Source organism: Budorcas taxicolor, chromosome 15, assembly GCF_023091745.1.
Source record: "Budorcas taxicolor isolate Tak-1 chromosome 15, Takin1.1, whole genome shotgun sequence".
Lineage (NCBI taxonomy): Eukaryota > Metazoa > Chordata > Mammalia > Artiodactyla > Bovidae > Budorcas > Budorcas taxicolor.
In genome coordinates, this window is record NC_068924.1 from 31,225,258 (window position 1) to 31,249,131 (window position 23,874).

Genomic DNA, 23,874 nt, shown 5'->3' on the forward strand with positions numbered 1-23,874 from the left:
TGTTTTAGAAAATTGAATTAATGCCTTGAGTGCCCTCATCTCTATGAAGTAAACCACTCATTGGGACCACACTCCGCTTGAACAGTCATGACCAATTTCAAACAGTTCCCTGAAATTCTTAGTCTAGAACAGGTACAAGATCAAGAGCACAGACTCTACAAGTACAGCTGTGTCTACAGATTGTAGAAAGAGTGAAAAATAATAGCTGTCACCAATTGATGATACACTTCGTTGCAGGTATTTAATATAAATTTTTATAATTCCCCACTATCTGAAAGAGGATGAGTGGTTCTTCTCTGGTAATAACAGCAGCTATTATTTATTGAGTACCTACTCTCAGCCGGGAAATGTGCATCACACGTCTTATTGAATTTAATCTTCACAACTACCTTGCAAGACATTATTATTAACTTCAATTCAGAGAGACAAAATCAACACTCTGGGAAGCTGGCAGAGCCTCTCAGGGTGTCATGACTAGGGTGGCAGAGCTGGGATCGAAACCTAGGTGGTCTGATCCCAAAGTTTTCCCTTCATGGACCCTAACTGTTATTTAGGTTTCTCACTTCAGGATATAGAAATAGAGGTATCTGCAACAGAAGTCAATTAGAAGTAGATTATTTACAAGGAAAGAAGTTTGGAACAGTGAGTATTGTGAAATGTTGAAACTGTCAGCTACAAATTGGCATTTGCCATTGGCACTTGCCATCTACCTCTACAGGGATTAAAACATGCGCTGCTTCAGCTGCTGATTTTTAAACATTCCCTGAAAAGAGTTCAGGGTGAAGAGCAGAACCAGGCATTCTGTGCTCTGGAAAAACTGGCAGGATAGGTCTTCAAATAGGCATTTTTAGGAGCCGATTTTATGTGCCCAATTCTTGTAGCTCCTCATATCTAGAAAAGCACTAAAATCCTTCATGGTCACAACTGCTCCTCATGACTAGCAGAAACCTTCTGCAAAAAATAGGTACTTGATTGCATATATTCTCCCTTCACCAAAACCACATACATATTGACCCTCCCCCTTGCCTCTTTGGAGCAGTTTCTCAGAGCTATCTGAAATGCTGTCTCCTGGGCTATAGCCCTTATTTTGTCCCAAATAAAACTTAATTTGCAACTCTCACATTGTGCATTTTTTAAGGTGACAAAAATGGTTCAGCATAAGAATTGGTTCTCCCTTTCTTTAACCTAGTTAAGATTGAAGGGTGGGGTTTATCATTATTGAGTGAATTTAAATTTGTTCCTTCAAGTAGAGCTGATACTTGTTAGATGAATTCCCTACCAAGTATTTCCCTCTTCACCTAGTTCCTTGACCTGCTTCCCATTCTGGTTGGTTGGCTGTGATTAGCTCTACAATCCTCTGTGAAGATCCCCAAATTCTTTATTGAAACCAGCAGAGGCTAGGTAGCATATAGTTTGGCATCTGAGTTACCCGGAAGGCGGGTACTGTTTAACTTGAACCAGCCTCTCTTGTTGCAAATTCCACCCCCGTTACTGATAGGCCAGCCCAGCCCGAAAAGGGTCCAGGTGGACGGGGCTTTGGGGTCCCCAACCTTGACCATCACCAGAGTTTCATGCAAAGGGCGCCTCTGTTCCAGCCCAAGCAGCTGTTCTGGAACAGCGACTGCACGCGGCGGTGCCGCTGTTTCCGGCGCAACCTAATCCAGTGCGACCCGCGCCAGTGCAAGTCGGACGAGGAGTGCGCGCTGCGCAACGGGGTGCGTGGCTGCTTCAGCACCAAGACCTCCTACTGCCTGGCGGCCGGCGGCGGCGTCTTCCGCACCTTCGATGGCGCCTTCCTCCGCTTCCCAGCCAACTGCGCCTTCGTGCTCTCCACTATCTGCCAGAAGCTCCCCGACATCTCCTTCCAGCTCATCATCAACTTCGACAAGTGGTCGGCCCCCAATCTCACCATCATTTCGCCGGTCTATTTCTACATTAACGAAGAGCAGATTCTCATCAACGACCGGAACACAGTCAAGGTGACGAACCTGTCCTTGATTCTTGAGAAATGTACCATGGAACGAGGGCCTATCTAGGGGGCTGTTTACTGTGGTTTTCCTGGATAATGAGTTTAACAGCCTGTTTATTTCATACATACCATAGACAGATAACCAGATTTTAGAGAACTGAAAGTGTAAAGATTCTACAGGCATAAGCAAGGGCCCCATTTAGTCCTTCGCTTACTAGTGGTGAAGAATCCACCTGCCAACGCAGAAGACATGAGATGTGGGTTCAGTTCCAGGGTAGGGAAGATCCCCTGGAGGAAAGCAAGGCAACCCACTCCAGTATTCTTGCCTGGAGAATCCCATGGACAGAGGAGCCTGGCGGGCCACAGTCCAGAGGGTCACAAAGAGTTGGACACAACTGAAAGGACTTAGCACATACGATTCCAAAGGCCTTGCAGGATATGTACAGTATCTCAAGGACCTAAGGTCAGCGTGTATCCTAATAAAACTTCGGGTGATAAAATGGTAGATGTCAGCTTTCACTCTGAATTAATTTCCAAAAAGATTCTCATTTGTTTATAAGAGCTTGAAATTATTCTTGGCTCTGCCACCTGAATGAAGACCGACTCTTTCGTTTCTGCCATCCTTTCTAGAAAATGAAAGACAGCAAGCGTTTGCCTATAAATACAGCTGCTGCTGCTGCTGCTGCTAAGTCGCTTCAGTTGTGTCCGACTCTGTGCGACCCCATAGATGGCAGCCCATGAGCCCCCCACCCCCACCCCGTCCAAGCAAGAACACGAGTGGGTTGCCATTTCCTTCTCCAATGCATGAAAGTGAAAAGTGAAAATGAAGACGCTCAGTCGCTCAGTCGTATCCGACTCTTAGCAACCCCATGGACTGCAGCCTACCAGGCTCCTGCGTCCTGTAAACACAGCTACCTAAATAAAAACGGGTGGGAGGGATCGTCCCTCACTATGAGAGCGCCCCCTAATGACACGCCGAGGGAAAGAGCACAGAGGAGAGAGATGGTGGATTTCTCTTCGAGTTGGCTGTTCTCTCGGAGAGTTGCCGGGTTTCTTGTGAATCTTACAACGGTATATAAATAAATGTGAATCTCCAGCCCGCCCCCCCTCCATAAACTAATGCACCACTCCGACCTGTATTCCTCCCATGTTTCCATCTGAGAAGATAACCTGCTCTGAAGTAGTGGTGGTGACTCCCCGTCACCCAGTCACTCCGCTAAACCAGTCGGCTGCAGGCGGACTAGAAGCGTGGAGTCAGCCCCGCCTCCCCCCACCCCGTGTTGCAGATTCCAGCTAGGTGGGGCCAAGGAGAGAGCCGGCACAGGCATAGTAATGTTTTTGGAATTGAGTGGTACTGTATCTGCTTTCCACCACCGTTTCAGATAATCATGCACTGGGAGTATCTCTATTTAAAGAGTCAGTGAATAGCTTAGTATCCAGCATTAGGCAAAACGCTGGTAGGGTTTTGCAAGCTTAAAAGGAAGAGTCTGGATTTTAATACTGGTTTTTAACTTCAGTGAAAGTTAATCTGCTACTGTTTTTGACACTCTAATTCCTTTTGCAAATTGGCCCACATGGACATGACTGCGTGGGCCCAGAATATATCAGCAAGAAAGCAAAAAGGGATCACCTGAGATCAGAACTGACATTGTGCTGAATAAAATACTCCCAGCCACCAAAATAGTAAAGAATCGTATTTTTTAAAGGCTTCTGCTATGTTTTTTTAAGCAACAAAAGTTACTGATAACCTAGGGGGGAAAAAGAACAATTTCTTTTGTAAGTACAGAAAAGGCATGTTATGTTCTGTCCTAAGGGCTAAGAAAAGAAACTTATAAAGCAAGATAATGACAAATGGAGAAAATACTGTGCCTATGGGGCCTCTGGGAGGGCATCTCCTGTTCGAACATTATAAATAAGAAAACAATAAACATAGCAATGATCCCCAGATTCATTTTAATCGTGTTAGACTCTCCTTAGCGCAGGATTGGGATTTTGTTTTCAGTAATTGGTTTATGCTGGAGAAAGTTTTATACAAAAATCTAGCCACTTGGGTGTTATACCTTTCCATCATTTTTATTTTAATCTCTCTGCCACCATAGTTTGCTTCTTTGGGAGGAACTGTGGACAGTAAGATGAGTGACCACTCAAATTCCTGGGCAGGCATCAGCAAAATACAAAATTTAGCCAAACCTCCTTGCTGCCTGTTCTTGTAAATAAAGCTTTAGTGGAGCATAGCCTTGATCATTTAGTTACTTTTGTCTGTGGCTGCTTTTTTGCCACGAGGATAGATCATATGGGCTGCAAATCCTAAAATGTTTACTCGGGACTTTTACAGTAAATATTTGCCAATCTCTGCTTTGAGGGTCATTTACTTCTTCTTTCTCCTTTAACAGGTGAATGGCACACAAGTGAATGTTCCATTCATAACCGGCCTGGCAACCAAAATCTATAGCAGTGAGGGGTTCCTGGTGATTGAAACCAGCCCCGACATCCAAATCTACTACAACGGCTACAACGTCATAAAAATCAGCATCAGTGAGAGGCTGCAGAACAAAGTGTGTGGCCTTTGCGGCAACTTCAATGGGGACTTAACTGATGATTACGTGACCTTGCGGGGGAAGCCAGTGGTGAGCAGCGTGGTCCTGGCCCAGAGCTGGAAAACCAATGGCATGCAGAAGAGGTGAGAGTCTCCAGTCACTAGACTCAGTGGTCCCAGTCTCCCGTGTCTATGACAGATGTGGATGAGAGAGGTACTTTGTATAGCAACACCCTTCCTCTCCTACAAAGAGCTAAGCTCAAGATCTTTGGAGTTTTCATCATACAAACAGGCACAGTAATTTCTTGAACAGCAGAGGAAGTAACTAGACTTAGATGATAAGTCTGAATTTTTGTGTCATCCAGCCCTTGGCCGAACAGAAGAGCGTTCCTAGGATTAGAACTCTAAAGCCTTGGCCATCTGCCCAACTGGTCAAGTTTAATTTAACTGTGACTGGGCATCCTTGCCGAGGGTGGGATTAAGAGTTAGCCCAGGAGAAGAGGGTTCTTCCTTGCTCCCTAGTGCTGAGACGTCATGTCTGTGCATGCTAAGTCACTTCAGTCATATAGCCTGCCAGGCTCCTCTGTCCATGGAATTCTCCAGGCAGGAATACTGGTGTGGGCTGCCATGCCCTCCTCCAGGGGATCTTCCCGACCCGGGGAGTGAGCCTGCGTCTCTTATGTCTCCTGCATTGGCAGGCAGGTACTTTACCACTAGTGCCATCTATACCTCTTACCAGAGGCTTGGTTGCATAGGCAGAAGTTGGCGGGAGTCCAGAAAGCCCAAGAAAGTAGAAGTCACTGAGGTTATTATCAGGCCCTTCTCTGGCCAGCTGAGATAGAAGGAGCTAAGCAAGTTATTTCAAAGGTGTGTAGCTTAAGAGTCCTTCCGGACTGCTGAATCATGTTAATTCCTCTCAGGTTCTAGAGCTACACTTCTCTTTCTTGGCATTTCTTTGCTTGTACAATGATTCTGTCCCCTTGAGCTTTAACATGCCAAACGTCAGCTGAATTCCCAGATGTGGGAATGAAGCTCTCAACCCTCTTTGACTTTTCTGCAGCTTTAAACTGAAAAATGTGCCATAAATTAGACCGTCCTGTGAATTGTGGGACCCAGAGCTGGAAAGAACCTTGGGCACAATCTGGTCCAGTCTTTTCCTTTCTAGGTGCAACGGAGGCTAGAGTAGAATGATTTAGATGAGAGGGCACAGTAAGTGGCAAGGCCCGGATTAGATTTCAGAATTCCTAATGTGATGCTTTCTCTAAAATGTCACTTCTGGGACCCACAGTTAGAAAAATGACTCCTTTGCACATTAAACTATTCTGGGGCTTCCAAAGATGAGCAAGATTCAGCTTCTCCTTAGGAATCATCATTCTGTTTGAGTTTCCTTTCCCTTCTTATTTCCTCTTTTTCTTCTTTTATAAATGGTTTTAGCCTGACACCAATTTTCTTGTGAAGAATTTCCTTATGGTCTCTGGTAACTAAACTGGAAGTGGTTTAGAAGCTTCTGGGTTTCCTTTCAAATCTTTTATTTATCAACAGTTATTACCTTTATTTTTGATTAATAATAATATAATTATCATTATTGTTATTGGTTATTATATCAGTATCTGTTAATAGTTATTGTATCAATCATATCAGTCAATTATATCAAAGGTGGTTGTTGTTTAGTTGCTAAACAACAGAGTTGATTGTGTCCAACTCTTTGTGATCCCATAGACTGTAGCCCTCCAGGCTCCTCTGTCCATGGGATTTTCCAAGAGGCAAGGATACTGGAGTGAGTTGCCATTTCCTTCCCTAGGGGATCTTCCCAACCCAGGGGTCGAAGCTGCATATCTTGCATTGGCAGGCGGGTTTGTTTTTTTTTTTTTTTCCTACCACTGAGCCACCAGGGAAGCCCACATCAAAGGTTAATGGTTATTATACCAATATCTACCCTTGTCTGACACGTTGCTGCTGCTGCTGCTAAGTCGCTTCAGTCGTGTCCGACTCTGTGCGACCCATAGACAGCAGGCCACCAGGCTCCCCCGTCCCTGGGATTCTCCAAGCAAGAACACTGGAGTGGGTTGCCATTTCCTTCTCCAATGCATGAAAGTACAAAGTGAAAGTGAAGTCGCTCAGTCATGTCCGACCCTTAGCGACCCCATGGACTGCAGACTACCAGGCTCCTCCGTCCATGGGATTTTCCAGGCAAGAGTACTGGAGTGGGGTGCCATTGCCTTCTCCACGTTAGCTACTATCATTTTATTTTACCCTCACTCGTCCCAAGGTAAGTAGAAATTATCTTGACTTTCGAATCCTAGCCTGGGTTAAGGTTGGGATCAGCACCCACACTCACTTCTGGGTTAGCTGAAGAGGTCACCACTGTGGTCTCCCCTCCCCCACCCCCACCCCCACTGGCCATCTCAGATGCCTGGTGTTGCCTCCTAGTCTGACTCCCTCTTTCACCCCCAGCTGCAACGAGCTGCAGTTCTCACAGTACGCAGCCATGTGCGACAACGTGCACATCCAGAACATGCAGGGCGATGGCTACTGCCTGAAGCTCACGGACATGAAGGGCTTCTTCCAGCCCTGCTACGGGCTGCTCGACCCCCTCCCCTTCTACGAGTCCTGCTACCTGGATGGCTGCTACAACCACAAGAAGTTCCAGCTGTGTGGCTCCCTGGCCGCCTACGGGGAGTCCTGCCGCTCCTTCGGAATCCTCAGCACCGAGTGGATTGAGAAGGAGAATTGCTGTAAGAGAATTATTTTATTTCTGCAGACTCTTCTCTGAGTTAGAAAGCACAGCTTGGCCAGTGGCATCACTTGTCCGGGGCTAGCCGCTGGTCTCCATCTCAACCTGTAGATCTGCTTTGGGGGTTGAAGGGTGGAGAGGTGTGGGCTGCAGGAGATTCTGTGAGGGGGCACTTTCAGTGGAGCTTGACTCCCCACTGGGTCCAGTTATGGAATTCAGAATATCAACTGAGGAAGGTGGGGTTCTCTGGGTTGGAAGAGAATCAGTGTAGTGTCTTCTAAGATTGCAGGACAGAGCATGGGACTCCTAATTGATTTCAGTGCCCCAAATTCAGCTCTCCAAAAGCTCCTTTCACATGAGTCAGAGCCCAGAACACAAAGAGAAGGCAGGTGGCAAATGGCAGACTGAGCTGACTGTATCTGCCTGGTTGCAAGGAATCCATGATTAGATTTATAAAGGGATTATACCTGTGCTATTGATAAAATAAAAATCCTCAGACTCTTGCATTTTTTTTTCTGTAGTAAGAAAACTATTTTGATGTCCATTATCCACTATTCTCTGTGTTTGTTTTCTTGCCATGTTAAAAAGACGGAGCAAGTAAGTGTGTGCCTAAATTTGTCATGTCCATATATGTGTGTCCATGTACATAAATGGTCACTCTGTCCCGTGAATGCAGTGTGACCCTGCGTCCGTCAGAATGTGTGCTTGTCCCTCAAGGCACAACAGCAACCCCATGTACATACAGGTCCTGCCGCAAAAACTGGCCCTGTTTGTTTCAAGACGGAATGTTCTCATCAGTAAATCTGCACACCACACCTGACAAGAGTAGGAATACACAATTCAGAACCTAAAAAAAATGTCATTAATTAAAATATGCACTCAGTAATTTCAGAAACTCTTAAGCAAATGGAGTAGTTTTTGTTGGCAATCAATAGAAATGTTTTGTTTGGTAACTTTAATATTTTACCCTCTTCTGTTAATAAGCAATGCTTTAAAGAGCCTAAACTGTTTTGAACTTCAGAAATTGTCTGGAATTTAAAAAAATATATCAGTTTTTGTTTTTAACCTCAAAACTTAACCTCTGTATTGGGCACGTTGTATTTGCCAAGTAGTAAATGGCCCACTCTGTTTGTAAGTGAGGTTTTGGTCTTCTTGGGAGCTGTAACCTCCACACTTTTTTTTCCCTTATTCTCCTGGGTGGTTTGCGTATTGTGTTAATCCACCAGCACATTCACTGGGTGGCTGCTGTGTGCTTAGCACTGTCTTAGGTGCTGAACATACTAGGCAATAAATGGGTCTTTAGAAAAAGAAGCTTTTAAGAAATAAGTATATTTGGTGGAATATTACTTAGCCATTAAAAAGAAATAATGCCATTTGTAGCAACAAGGATGGACCTAGAGAGTGTCATACTGAGTGAAGTAAGTCAGACAGAGGATAAGACATGTCCTATGGCATCCCTTATGTGTGGACTCTGAAAAGAAATTATACAAATGAACTTATTTGTAAAACAGAAAGAGCTTCACTGGTTTAGAGCACAAACTTTATGGTTGCAGGGAGGAAGGATGGGAGAAGGGATGGTTAGGGAATTTGGAATGGCCATGTACACACTGCTATTTGTAAAATGGATACGCAACAAAGGGCTACTGTAGAGCCCAGGGCACTCTGCTCAATGTTATGTGGCAGCCTGGATGGGAGGGGAGTTTGGGGGTGAATGGATACATGTGTATGTATGGCTGGGTCCCTTCACTGCTCACCTGAAACTATCACAACACTGTTAATTGGCTATTCCTCAATACAAAATAAAAAGTTTAAACTGCAAAAATAGTAAGTAAGTGTATTTAGCTGATGGTGAGGGCTCTCCTTTAGTCATCTTTCTAGGAATTAAGATAGACTGATGCTACTCCATTCCTGTCCTCTCACCTGTTATAATAGTCATTTAGCAGAAGGTCGGGAGAAGCATCTGCAGTTATGGGACAGCTTGAGGGGTTTGTTTTGTTTTGTTTTTAAACTCTTGAAGCTAACTTGGCTCATGCTGGAGTTGAATCATGGCTGTTTCTTTAACACTTACTGTTAGAAACCATGACAACGAGGAAGATTATTACACCTGGATAGGGAAAGAGAGTCTTTAAATAAAGAAATGAGTGTCTAAAAGAAAGTGTTTTCCATTAGTGGTTCTCAAACTGAGATGTTAATGAGCTTGCAGGTGGCCTATGGGCTCATCTGCTACAGAAATATTGTTTGTAATCTGTTGGTGATGACACTTCACATACATTTGTATTTTACTTAGAGTTTTCTCTGTTTTGGCAAAAAAAGTGCCATTAATCTCAGTCAGTGCTGGTGAGTTGTGTGTAGATTTTGGTTTGTCTATTTTTACAAAATTAAGTAGAAGCATGTGGACCGTGAATCAAAAAAAAAAAAAAAAAGACTAAGAAGTCTTGGTTTAAGGGACCTCTCTGGGACCTTACCGGCCCTGAAATCTTCATTCTTGGCAACTACTTGTTGAGCATCTACTGTGAGGTGGCCAGGTATTGGGAATATAGAGGTAAATGGTTTGGACTCTACAGCTTATATAAATATAAAGATTTTGATGCACTTGGTGGTGGTACAGAGCAGTAAGTGCAGGAATCTCGGGATGTGCTGGTAGTTCAGCTTGTTTGTATCTTCCATCCTCCTCGCTTACCTTCACCTGTGCGTGACTTTGGGTACATTTCAGTTGTGATGCCAAGTTACAATACTTAGCTGGCAGAGATTGTAAGTGTTGGAAGAGATAATGCCACCAATGCATGAAACACATAGCAAAGACCCAATGATTAGCTATCGTCATTACTGCCTGGAAGGCTGCCCTGTCTGTTAATTTGTATCTGCCATCTGACCATCACCAGGTCCATTGAAGGGGCAAGTTCAGAGTGTGACCACATGCTGCCGGGCATTGGTGTGAAAATCAAGTTGTGTGTATTTCTGTTTGTTTTCCTTTTTAGCAGGAGTGGTTGAAGATCCTTGTGTTGGGGTGGACTGTCCCAACCGAACCTGTGAGCTGGAAAATGGAGGGGAGCTGTGTGGCTGCATTGAACCCCCTCCCTATGGAAACAGTGAGTGACAGCTGCCGCCCCACCCCCAAGAAAGGCCCAGTGGGGGACTCCTGGCAGCCTTGTAGGAAAGCTCCCGGGTGGGAGACCGCATGTCCCATGCTGTGGGTTAGAAACCCAAATAATGAAGTTTTCATGAGCATTTAAGCAGAACAAGAAAGGAACCCAACCTCTTCAAAGTAGGTAATGTTCATTTCCTTGTAGCTACATCCCTTTCTCCAATAAATGATAAATGTAAATTTGTACATTCATAGAATCAGTCAGCTCCATCTGAGGCCACGTTCAACATCAGAGAGATCCAAATTGATCTTTTAGACTCACAGGGAGATAGGGTGGTTTGGCGAAAACATGAAACAATCAGGACGAGAGGGCCAGGTGCTTAAAGACGTGTTTAAAGCCAGCTTTATTTTCCCCGAAGCTTTTCAGCAGGTCCCAAAGAAAACTGAAATGTTCAAGCAAACTGCAAGCAATTAGGACTCCAGGTCCTGTTCTTAACCACAGCCCCCTTAAAGTAGCAATGACCTTGTCCCTGGCCCAGAGCACACCCGTTTTGTCAGCTTGAAGGGGAGCTGCTTTGCTTCCCAGCTCCATGCGCCTTGGTTGGACCGGGGACTCAGGAGGCATGTGCTACGTTTAGCATCATCAAATGAATGCCTGGTTGACCAGAGGGCTCCACAGGAGGGGCCCACATGAGCTGTTCAAAGGCTTCACCAAAGCAGACAGTGTTTCTCTCTGCTTCATTAGTGCTCGTTAGCCTGTGTTTGTGTACTCATGGAAAATGTCCATTGGTGCATCCCATGACAAAAAAACAAGAGCTCCTAGTGCTGGCCTGGGTACCAGCCCAGGGCTGCCCTCACTTGAATCATGTTTTTTAGCCAGGCCACAGCAAGCCAGACACGGTATGGAGCTTACAAGAGTAGCTACTACCAGATTGGGGCAGGAATCCTGGGTTTAAGAGAAAAGAGCAAAGATGCTTTGTATAGCACTTTCATCTTTTAAAAAAGGCTCTGGCATTGCTCAGGTTATTGCTTTGAATGACTTCATGTATTTATTGAGATTGATCAGAGCTTTGTTAGGTATGCCAGAGCCTCTGTGTGAAGATCATCAGCCTCTTCTGAAGAGGACAGGGTGCCACGCCCACTCCCGCCGCAAGGGCAGCTCCCAGTGACTCGCCTTTCATAATACCTGTGTCCCCACAGACTCTCACGACATCATTGATGCAGAGGTGACCTGCAAGGCGGCTCAGATGGAAGTGTCCATATCTAAGTGCAAGCTCTTCCAGCTCGGCTTCGAGAGGGAGGGCGTGCGGGTCAATGATAGGCAATGCACCGGCATTGAGGGCGAGGACTTTATCTCCTTTCAGATCAACAACACCAAAGGGAACTGTGGAAACATTGTGCAGGTGAGCAACAGGAGCCAGAAAGGGCAGCCGGCCTTGGTGGCGACAGCTCTGGGCATTTGCACACTGACTGTCCTTAAGCCAGCTTCAGGGCTGTAGCTCAGAACATGCTCCTGGAAAACTGCAAAAGACACCCCTCACTGAGTGCTAGTGGTTGATTGAACTGAAAGCAAGATAAGGGACATACTTCTTTCCCTGCTTTGCTCTGTCTGCTGTCATCCTTTGCCCTGAATGTTGACACATGTTTTTATCTCTTTAGTGCTTTTATTGTTCTCCCAGGTAAAGACAGCTGGGTTCAGCTATTTCAAGGGGTAAGGGTGTCCCAGACATCATTTAGCAGTTGGCTGCAGAAATAGAGCAAGGTCACAACTGTTTGTCTTGGGCTATCCAATTTCTAGGTTAGCAAAGCATCTCACCTCTCTTCCTCCTGTGCCTTCCTGCCATCTTTCTTTTTTTTAATTTTTTATTGCAAAATATTTGCCTTACAATATTGTGCTGGTTTCTGCCAGTCATTGACATGAATCAGCCATAGGTATACTCCCTCCCACCTTCCACTCCCTGCCCCTCCGGGTTGTCATAAAACACTAGATTGAGCTCCCTGTGTCACACAGCAAATTCCCACTGGCTACCTATTTTAGATATGGTAATATGTATTTTGTTAACTGTGTACATTAGCACTTTTTAATCAGCGAGTGAAAGGAGCAAGATGGCAAAACATGTATGTATCCATTTGGGTACTTGTGGGCATGCCTGGCACAAGATTTGACGGTGGGGGGCGGGCAGGATTTTGAATTAAGAATTGAAAGATGATATGTATTTTACCTCGGGATGGCAATACTTCATGCTGTCCCCAGCTTGGGTTCCCACAGATAACTGGGGGCTGGTAGTACTTAGAATTCAGTGGTACATGAAATCACCCTTGGTGGCATTCAAAGTTATCAGACTGAAGGGTGCTGTTGCCATCCATTTAATACTTTTTTTTTTCCTTACTAAATGCTGAGACTAGCTCCATCCTGATTTATACTGGCCTCTGGGTTATGTATGGAGTGAAGCCATTTCTTTACTTTTAGGCCCATGGATTTAAAATGCAAGCCACATACCCACACCCAGATTTAATGATTTCTGACCTTCCTTTGCTCTGCAGTCCAATGGCACTCATATCATGTATAAAAACACTATTTGGATCGAAAGTGCCAACAATACTGGCAACATCATCACCAGGGACAGGACAATCAACGTGGAATTTTCATGTGCTTATGAGCTGGATATCAAGATCTCCTTGGACTCCGTTGTGAAGCCTATGCTAAGGTAGAGAATCTCACGGGCTGTGCACATCGCTCTGTCTTTTCCTTGGCAGTTAAGGTTAGCATAATCAAAATTGCTGGCATCTATCTTTGAAGCACTAGGAAAGGATAATTCATGTTTTCTGAACTCAGATGTCTTACACCAGTGCTGTTCAATAGAACTTTCTACAGGGATGGAAATGTCCCATATCTGTACTATCCAATGCAGTAGCTGTATGTGGGCATTGAGCTCTTGAAATGTGCCAGGGGAGCGGGGCACTGAGGAAGTGAATTTTTAGTTTAATTTTAGTGGCCGCATGTAGCCTATTAGACTTTACTTCTCTCTTCGTGGCTTTCCCTCTGCATTTTCAGCTGGGAAAATGGTAATTGGATAGACAACATTGTTTGGGGTTCCCTACTCATGACTGTGAGAACCGGAGTATTTCCTGCCATGTCAGTAAACAAAGGATGTCACAGTCATCAGGGATTGCAGCCACCATGAATGGTGAGCTGATGAGACCTGAGGCAACTCAGGAAGGAAAGAATACCTGCCGTCTAGCAGCCACCAGACTGCAGCTACTCCCTAAGTTGAGCCCTGAAAAAAAGAAGCTTAGGATGTGAAAACAGGATACTGGCCCCAGACAGCTGAGGTGCATATCCAAGGAATGATTTCATTGAGCCCAGACCCTTGCATCTTCCCATACATAGAAAAGCACTAAATTCCTTAACTTGGGATATCTGGTTTTCTTTCATTAACAGTAATTTTTGGATGTTCAGATTACCTGCCCTTTGTTGCAAAACTTCTATATAACCTGGTCCCTCCCCTCCCATTCTTGGAGCAGTTCTGTCAGGGTCATTTGAAGTCCTACAAATTCCCACCAAATAAGACATAACTCTCAACTTTTAGGTTGTGAACGTTTTTTTAAGTCCATAACTTTTTCCCTTATAGTGTCATTAACCTGACGGTTCCAACTCAAGAAGGCAGCTTCACCACCAAGATGGCACTCTACAAAAACGCCTCCTACAAACATCCTTACCGCCAGGGTGAAGTTGTACTGACAACGCGAGATGTGCTGTACGTTGGGGTCTTTGTGGTCGGAGCTGACTCCACACACCTCATTCTGACATTGAACAAATGCTACGCCACCCCGTCCCGTGACAGCAACGACAAGCTCCGATACTTCATCATTGAAGGAGGGTGGGTAGCCTCTTGACGGTCTCAGAGCCTTTAGTGTTACATTTTTCTACACCTTTTTTAGGGAAGAGAAAGGTAACTAACATTTGTTGACTATCTACAGGACTAGCATTTTGCACCCAAGAACTGTCTAATCCTTATGACAACATATGAAGTAAATGTGATAAGCTCCTTTTTTATAGACGAGAAGGCTGAGGCTTAGTGAAAACAAGCAATTCCTGAAGTCACACAGCAATTTAGTGGTAGATCACCAGTTTTCTGTGACATTAACTATAAAATGCTCTATTCTCAATGTGAAGAACAGGGCATTCTGTCCTTCCTACTTTGAATTTCAATCTGAGTTGAATGTGGATTATCTACAAATGAAAGGAGATAATGAGAATTACTAAAGTTGGCGAATAATGCATCTATCAAAATTTAAAAGGAATTGGAATAATAGCCTGTAGGTGAGTTTTCTACTCACCAATATGTGCCCAGCACCTAGTATATTTCCTGAAAAATAGTGGTTATGCGACAAAATTATTGAATGAATGAATGGGTGAATGAAAAAGAAGAAAAGACTATGAACCAATCAACAATCATGATAATTATCTTTATTTTTTAAAAACACTTAGTGGTTTTGTCAAGCAACAATAATTTCTTAACAGGTTTATTGCATACATAATTTATGGGCAATAAAATGCATTTGCTCTAAGTGTAAAATTCAACAAATTTTGGTAAATTTACACAGAGAAGTGCAACCATCACCATAATTTAATTTTGGAACATTTCCATCACCCCAGTACATGAATTCTTAAAAGCAGATGACTGTATTTATCAAAAATCTTTTATAAGTGGTAGAGACCATTTCAAACAAGTTTATGCAAAAACAAAGTACTTAACGTTTACAAAACCAAATCACATAAGTAGATGTGGCTTCAGGAGTAATTGGGTTCAGGGGGCCAGTTGCTGTCAACACTCCCTCCCTCCCTCTATCCTTTGTCTCTCTGTTTCTGTCATTGTCTCTGTCTATCTCATTGTCCTCATTAGACACCAGCATTTTTTCAGCATTGTAACCCCCAGGAATGAGCATTCCTTCTAGTCCCAATTCAGGGAATCCCTGGGAAGGAGTAGGATTAGCTTTTCTTAGATAGATTCCCTCTCCTTCATTTGGAGAAGATGCAACGTTAAAGTACCTGGTGTTGGGGAAGGCAGTTTTTTTGACCCTCTTAGGGTTCCTGGCTGGGTCTGAAAATTATCTGGACAAGGATTAACAGGAGAAAAGCATACACGTTTATTTAATATAAATTTTACATGACACGGGAGTCTTAATAAGGAAATGGAGACTCTGAGAAATCGTTCAAACTGAGTATCGTTTTGCCCCATTTGACAGAGTGGACAGTTGTGGATATGATAGGTCCATCGTGTGTGGTCAGTGTAGTGAACTGAGGGAAATCTTAGCCAGACTCTTCAGACTCTTCTCAGCACCCCCTTGACTTTGGAGATAAGAATGCTCCTTTCCTCTGGTGTACCTCTCACAGGAGAGTTTTATGGCCTCTTTCAGGGGAGAAGAGTGACCTTCCTGATTCTGTCATTTTTCTCAAACTCCTTCAATTGGAAACATTCAAGGTGCCAGATTTGGGAATAATGTTTCTTGAACCCTATCTGAGGCCTTAGTCAGCATCCTTCCCTGGGGTGCAATGGATAGGGTATAATTAGCCTTCAAGTTGGGGAGGGAAGGAATAGTTCCCCCAAAGAAGACTATGCTTCTAGGCAGACAAACAATAAACATCCACTGTTTTGCAGATGAACAGGCTCAGAGCCTGAATACAGCTCACCCAAGGCTACCTAACCAGCAAGGGGCAGAGGAAGAAATCTTTCAGGTACCAAGGTACATCAACTCCCTACCTGGCCAGGTGTGGCTTATAGCCTGGGTTGCTGAGGCGTTGAATGGGATTTTCAGCAAAGGCCTCATGAAGGCACTATCTTTCTGGGTTGATTTTTAGCCTCCCTGGAGGCAGAGGGAAGGGCTTGAGGGTTACATGGTATCTTGCAGATCCAGATGCTCGGGCTAATGTAACAGGTCTCTTTCTCCATGTGTTCCCTTGCTCCCCACCCCATCATGGTCTTTTCTCCCAAAATAAAAGGGCTATGATTTGAGCCACTGTACAAACCCTGGTGGGTGGGCTCGGGCTGCCTTTGAAGGACACTGTGGCATTTAGCATTTTTTAAATAGTATTTAATAGAGTTGACCCAGACAGGTAGAGTAAGTGAGCACGTTCATAAATCTCAGCTTCCCCCAGGGTCTGGATGAAGGTCTTCAAATTAAACTGTTGTTGGGTGAGAAGTAATTTCATCATGTGAGAGAATTTTAATTCATGAGTCCTTTTGACCTTTCTTGGAGGAATGTGGTTATTGTTGTTTGGTTTTTTTTTTCCAGTGAGCTTACGGGAAAACTGACGCTCAGTGCGGAATGACTGAGCAGCAGAATGGTTCTGTATTGGTGGGAGTGGGGGGGTCAGCTGCTTCTCTCCAGCTACACGGGGCGGGGCGAGGGGGGGAAGCAGAGATGCCACCGCCGTCTACCAGTGATGCAACGGTCTGAGCACACAAAGGCCACTTCTCTGTTCTCTGTGTATGCCCAGACGGAGGAAGGGACACCATCCTTCTGACTGTGGACAAAGGATCCTGGTGTTTGGTTTGTTTGCCCCCTAAGGTGACATCCAGACAGACTGTCCCTGCTTCCCGAGGCCCCTTCCTTCTGCTTCCTGTTTTCTGACACTTAAATCTCAAATCATCTCTCTAAGAGTTGGGGGGTCTAGTTAAGAGGGAAGGTTTGGGGACTTTCCTGGCAGTCCAGTGGCTAAGATTCTGCATTCTCAGTGCAGGGGGCCTGGGTTCCATCTCTTGTCAGGGGACTAGATCTCACATGCTGGAACTAACGATCCTGCATGCTGAAAGAAAGGTAGAAGATCCCACGTGATGCAACTAAGACCTGACACAGCCAAATAAATAAATATTTTTTTAAAAAAAGGAGGGAAGAGCTGCGTGAAGACCAGAGGGCTGAGAACACTGCAGAATCCTTGAACCAATTTAGATTATTCAGATGAGTTATAGTGACAAGGAAAAGCACAGCTAGTAAGTTTTTGTTTCAAAGCTTTTAGGAAACTATTGCCTTATAGACTGAATTACCAAACTGAGCAGGTGTGGGGATCCTGAAGAATAACATTAACTTAAAATTTTCCTTATCACTAAACTATTGAATTCTGTGGGCCAGGGGAAGAAAACATAAGAAGAGCCACCCATTTTATCTTGATAAGATCTTTTTTAAAGAGCTTCTTGGCTGCGATGGGCCAGCCTTGGCCATGGCAGCACAATTCATTCATTCGCTCACTGATTATTCCCAGAGGTTTTTGGGGGGTCTAAAAATTAAGTATAATTTTAACACCACATTTCAAAGAAAACAGTCTGAGAGTTAATACTGTTTGTAATGTTCCAAAAGTAAAAATACAATTTATATATAATTGTATACACACACACACACAGAGAAATGTTCTCTTGGAGTTAAAAGGTGTGCCATAGCTTTTATTTGTCCGGCAAATATTTATATGAGTTTGACTACACAGCACCTAAATATTCCTTTTTATTTAAAATTTTTATTTATTTTTTTTATAGTAGGTCCTTGTTGGTTATGTATTTTAAATATAGAAGTGTGTACATGTCATCCCCAAACTCCCAATCTCTCCCTTTTCCCCACCCTACCCACCTGGTAACCATAAGTTCCTTTTTCAAGTCTGTGAGTCAACATCTGTTTTGTAAATAAATTCATTTGTATCATTTTTGTTTTAGATTCCTCATCATTTCTTTAAGATTCCTCATATAAGCGATATCATGTGATATTTGTCTTTCTTTGACTGATTCAGCCTGATAATCTCCAGGTCCATCCATTTGCTGCAAATAGCATTATTTCATTCTTTTTAATGTCTGAGTAATATTCCATTGTATGTATGTACCACGTCTTCTTTTGAAATACTTACTGCATGCCCATCAGTGTGTTGGAGACACAGTGACGATTACACCTTGGTTCATGTTCCCCAGGGGCTCAGCAGGGTGTGGTCGGCAAATTTCAGGCAAGGCCACTTCCTGCCTTATCATATTTATACTGGGGCATATTTATACTGGAGGGGGGACCACAGACGGGCACTGGAGAAAGAGCAGGGTTAGTTAGATGTGCAGAGAGGCTTCCAGGTGGGGAAACAGTGTGTGAAAAGACCCTGGGGCATAAGAGACTGCGGGCCGTTTGGGGAAAGCCAACGAGTGGAGGCAGATACCATCATCCCTTGCCTATTGGCTCAGTACCGCAAAGAGGGGAGGAGGGTGGTCCCTTCAGCTTGTCTGTCTTCTCCTGCTCGCACGTGTTTTCACTCTGTTGGGAGACTTCCCAACAGAGCTTGAAAAAGGGGCCCCTCCCCAAATTGCTAATTAACTGAAGCAAGTACAGAAGACTAGGGACTCGTCTTGTGTTTAACTTATATCCGTAAAACACAGCATTCTGAAGGAGAGGGATGAGAAACTGACGTGTAGGGAAATTGAGTACAGGCCCTCCGGTTGTTTTGTCTTTAGTTGCAGTTAAGATGCTAATTTGAGGCGCTATTCGATGCTTTTCCAACAAACTATGAAACTGTAAGGGAGTCCTAACAAATGACAAGCCCACACACTCCAGAGGTCACTTTCAAACGCAAAGGCATTTTTACCGTTCGTGATGGTTTTGGGTGGGACATGAACGTGTGAAGCAGAGCGTCCCTTTCTTTCTGAACAGGTGTCAGAACATTAAAGACAACACCATCGGCATTGAGGAGAATGGTGTCTCGCTCACCTGTCGCTTCCACGTCACGGTCTTTAAGTTCATTGGGGATTACGACGAGGTCCACCTGCACTGCGCAGTGTCCCTCTGCGATTCAGAAAAGTACTCCTGTAAAATAGTAAGTGAGAGTGTGGAAATTCAACACGTGTCTTTATTCTCACGGCCTCAGGTTTCCCCACGTGGGGATGGTGAATGCCAAGTTCGGTGGCTCTTTAGAGGGTTTTTTTTTTTAGGGCTCAAGGCCCCTGGCGGTGGCTGAATAATAGCCATCTTCAGATGCCCAGGAGTGATAGTCATCTGTGCCAGAACAATAAGAGAGCAGGGTAGAATGATGACCGTTTACTCTTCTCTATCTCTGAAATGTCAGTCTGTTGTTGGTGTAACCTTAGACCAGGGTTTCTTAAACCTCAGCGCTACTGACATTTTGGACCAAATGATTCTTTGCTGTGGGGCTGCCCTGTGCTCTGTTGACTGTTCAGCACATCTCTGACCTCCACCCACTAGACGCCAGCACCTCCTCCCCTCTTACAACACCTGAAATGCCTCCTGGAATTGCCCAGCGTCCCCTGAGGGAAAAATTGGCCCTGTTTGAGAACTACTATGCCAGAGCCTCAAGAAGCCAGGTCACCGAAGTGAAGGCTGGGGCCAAGCTCTCCTCCACTTAGAAGCAAACTCCCAGGCTCAGTATGTACTTTATCCAGGTCTCCTTTAGGCAGGGGCTATCCCACAGATTATCCAGATCCATGCTCTGGGCCTGGGGCTCTGAGGGGCTGGCAGATGAGGTGACAGACGCCAGGCTTACATCTCCACCATGTACAGCTATGTCCCTAAGGTTTTACTGCGCTGGTCCCTGGCCCCTAATCCCTAACAATGCAGCTTTACCCTCACCTCATGTTGACAGATGGCCTCCCAGGTGGCTCAGTGGTAAAAAACCTGCCTGCCAATGCAGGAGACAAGGGTTTGATCTGTGGGTTGGGAAGATCCCCTGGAGGAGGAAATGGCAAGACATTCACTCCAGTGTTCTTGCTTGAAAAATCCCATGGACAGAGGAGCCTGAAAGTCTACAGCGTTGCAAAAAAGAGTCAGACGTGACTGAACGACTGAACAACAATATGTTGGCAGAATTGAGATGGGGTGATGGCCCAAGCTGCTTACCGATGCTGGTCCATACATTACTATCTGATCTGATACAGGATCCTCCTTCCTAGGAAGGGAGCCTCTTTGAATCTAATTCTAGTGTGGAGAATATATTAAATTCTGTTCAACATAAAGCCCCAAGTCCCAGGGGGCTCAATGATCAAGAATACATTGCTTCTAATTAATTTGAGCTGCAGTAGTGCTCCGGGCTGAGCCCCTGCCTCTTTTGGAGGTGAGGATGTGGTGAAGAATAAGTTATCAGCTTAATTGTGTGAAATGTTCCCTTTGGTGTTCTGTCTTTCAGACTTGCCCTCAAAATTCCAGGACTGCCACAGATTATACCAAGGAACCTAAAGAACAGATCATTTCAGTGGGACCTATTAGGAGAAAAAGTATGTATGTTCCCTAAAACACTCTAAATGATTAAAACAATGGGATTTGAAGATTCAAGCTAACTCTGGGGTGTGTTGTGACTACGACATGAACCTGGTGAACCAGGAGCTTGAGGACGCCTGTTTGGGGACCCCCCCGTTTGCAAAGCCTGCCATAATCACAGGTGTCCATAATGACATCCTTTCATGGACTGCTAAAAACTCATGGGAGTACTAGGCCTTTTCCCTTGCCACTCCTCTCTTTAAAGCCTTGGCCGTAGACAGGAGATGAAGAGCTAGACTGTCGGCGGGTAACTTGTCCAGGGCTGTCTTTCAGGGCTGGACTGGTGTGAGGACAATGGAGGATGTGAGCAGATCTGTACGAGCCGGGTGGACGGGCCTCTGTGCAGCTGCGTGACGGGCACCCTGCAGGAGGATGGCAAGAGCTGCCGAGGTGAGCGCACAGCCTCCGGGCGGGCAGCCAGGGGCACAGGAAGCTCTTGACTCCCAGAAGGAGACATTCCAATGCAAGGCCCAGTGGGTCGGCAGCTGGCCTATAAGACCTCCAGAAAGTAAGAAGGAAAGACGAAGCAAACACCCAGAGAACTTACTGCTGTTGTTGCATTACTAAGGCATGTCTGACTCTTTTGCACCCCCATCGACTGTAGCCTTCCAGGTGCCTCTGTCCGTGGGCTTTCCCAGGTAAGAATACTGAATGGGTTGCCTCCTTTCCCTTCTCCAGGGGATTTTTTTGACCCAGGGATTGAACCCATGTCTCCTGCTTTGGCAGGTGAATTCTTCACCGCTGAGCCACTAGGGAAGCCCACTCAAGGAATACTAGCATATTTTTGGTTTTTTTAAACCTTTGAGTCCCTGATCTTTTATCTAAAAGATGGAATTTTTTTTTTTTTAAAGAAAGTTATCCAGCCATTTAATAGAACTTCCCAGGTGGTGCTAGTGGTAAAAAATCCGCCTGCCAATGCAGGAGACACAGGAATCGAGGGTTCGATCCCTGGGTCAAGAAGATCCCCTGGAGAAGGAAATGGCAACCCACTTCAGTATTCTTGCCTGGAAAATTCCATGAACAGAGGAGCCTGGAGGGCTATAGTCCATGGGGTCGCAAGGAGTCAGACCACAGCTGAGCAACTGAGCACACATACACATCCAGGCATTTAAGAACCAAGTAGTGACCTTTAATCTGGCCCCCAAGTCCAGGACTGGGGTGTATGATCCATCAAAACACATTTGCCTGCAGTAGCCTTAGCTACCAGGTTTCCCTGGCACCTTTTAAGTTAGCAGGATTCATCTAGAGGCTGAGTTAATTTCACTTCCTCGCTGCCACAGTCAAGTCCATTTGGAGAAAGTGGGTTCTTGGCGTTGAGGAAAGCAGGTGCCTTTATTTGAATCCACCAGGATGGCTGATCCATGTCAAGCAGGTACATTTTTTCCTAGGACTTACCATGTCGCTCTTTCTGTTCACAGCCTCTAATTCTTCCATCGAACTTCAAGTTTGGATGCTGCTTCTCGTCATGACCCAGATTTCATTATGGCATTTTGTCTATAAGTCAGGCATGACCTCATAATTCACTCAAGGTTATATATAAAGTACTGTAATTTACTTACTTTGACCCCCTGTAGGCGAGAAGGTGTGTGCCCTTAAGTCAGAACCTATTTGAAATTGTCCACAGTCTCAAAGTGATGCCATCTCCCCCGTATGGTCAGAGTTCCAGAAAAGAGGGAAAAGCCATGCCACCACCCCCCCTTTCATAGTATGCAAACTGGCTTCTAAAAGTTGCTTGTGGAAAACATGTATCTTCCCTAACATTTCCAAACAATCGTCACTAGGAACATTGGGCTCACAGGAAAAACCAGTAAAGGAAAAAATTCTGGTGAGACAAGTCTACCTGGAAATCTAACCAGAGAAATCTACCCCACCAGTAGATCCAGTGCTGTGTCGGGATCATAGTTTTTACAGAGGGAGGGCCTGGTGGAATAACAGTAAATATTGAGAAGCAGTGATTGGAAGGCTTGACTCCCTCTGAGGGGTCTCTCCGGTGTTTGGAAGTGTCTGACCTCCAATTCACCTGTGTTCTCCTCCGCCTGCCCTCCTGTCTGCCAGTCCTGCCAGGGCCAAGTGTCCACCTCGTATATTGTTTGCTGACCTAGGGAACCCCACCCCCCATCCTTCCCTTCAGACCCAAACTCTTCTCTTTTACAAATCAACCGAATAATTTTTAATATGTTTTATGCTTAAATAAACTCTGTGTTCAGTTATTCTCATTATTCAGTGGCCAGAATTGTTCATATCGAGGTGAAGCTTTGCACACCAAATAGCATCCTCTGATATAAACAAAGAGACAGCCAGAGCAGCAGCAATTGGAGCAGGTAGGCCCTGCTGGCTGGAGCTCCTATGCATTTTGTTATGTGGCTGTTTGTACTGACAGGGCATTAGCGGGGCATTTAGTAAGGTGCTGAGAAGAAGAGAAGCAGGCAGTGGCCTCTTTTGTATATGATACAAAAACCCACATTTACTCTAATTAACTACAAAATGGAGGGCCTGGTAAATACATCCCTGGGGTGCCTCTCTTTTTAAGGTTAAAAACAAAGTAAACACCACTTCCAGTTCATTTTGAAGTTGTTCTGGATTGAAGCTGAGGGTATTTCTGTCGTTTCCTGGGAACTCTGGGAAACACTGAGCAGAAACCCTAGTGTCCTTGACTATGAGTGTGAGGACGATTCCTGTTGTCTGGGCTATAAAAGGCTGTCACTGTCACTGGACTGAAGAAGTGGGATGTAGACTGAGTCTGGGCTGAGCGGCTTTGTTCTCTCAGCCCCTGGGAGGGTCTGCAGGCTCTAGCTTGGCAGCCATGGATGCTGTGCAGCCAGGAAGACAGCTGGTATTGATGGAGAAAAATATGCGTCTGCTCCAACTTGGACATTTTAGGATCTTTTGGGAAAATGCTGAACATTGAGATGGATTAAGGCATAAACTGCCCATTCGAGGTGAGATGCAGTACTTCTTCCGCACCGTGATGGAAATTGATGATATGCACATGTTCTTTTTTCACACGAAAATCCCCAGCTCCACACTTTCCCCACTTTAAGATAGCAGCTTCAGAGCTAATGTTCAATTCTCATTTCCAGAGTCTAAGGTATAGGTTTTCACAATCAGATTTTGAGTGGAACACAGTAACATTTATTTATTTATTTCTACCTGATTTGGCTTCCCTAGTGGCTCAGACAGTAAAGAATCCACCTGCACTGCAGGAGACTGGGTTCGATCCCTGGGTCAGGAAGATCCCCTGGAGAAGGGAACAGCAA

General features: G+C 44.9%; 1 protein-coding gene across 1 annotated transcript in view; it reads left to right on the top strand.

The window, feature by feature from the left end:
• The window catches only part of TECTA (tectorin alpha), a 141,505-nt gene extending 119,369 nt beyond the window's left edge, over window positions 1-22,136 (top strand). Inside the window, exons 19-29 of the mRNA XM_052652972.1 lie at window positions 1,596-1,979; window positions 4,363-4,649; window positions 6,960-7,240; window positions 10,218-10,328; window positions 11,525-11,727; window positions 12,869-13,032; window positions 13,957-14,205; window positions 19,001-19,163; window positions 20,487-20,574; window positions 20,891-21,007; window positions 22,036-22,136. Coding sequence (XP_052508932.1) covers window positions 1,596-1,979; window positions 4,363-4,649; window positions 6,960-7,240; window positions 10,218-10,328; window positions 11,525-11,727; window positions 12,869-13,032; window positions 13,957-14,205; window positions 19,001-19,163; window positions 20,487-20,574; window positions 20,891-21,007; window positions 22,036-22,136 — 2,148 coding nt within the window. The remainder of the gene's footprint in view (window positions 1-1,595; window positions 1,980-4,362; window positions 4,650-6,959; window positions 7,241-10,217; window positions 10,329-11,524; window positions 11,728-12,868; window positions 13,033-13,956; window positions 14,206-19,000; window positions 19,164-20,486; window positions 20,575-20,890; window positions 21,008-22,035) is intronic.
• The last annotated feature ends 1,738 nt before the right edge of the window (window positions 22,137-23,874 follow it).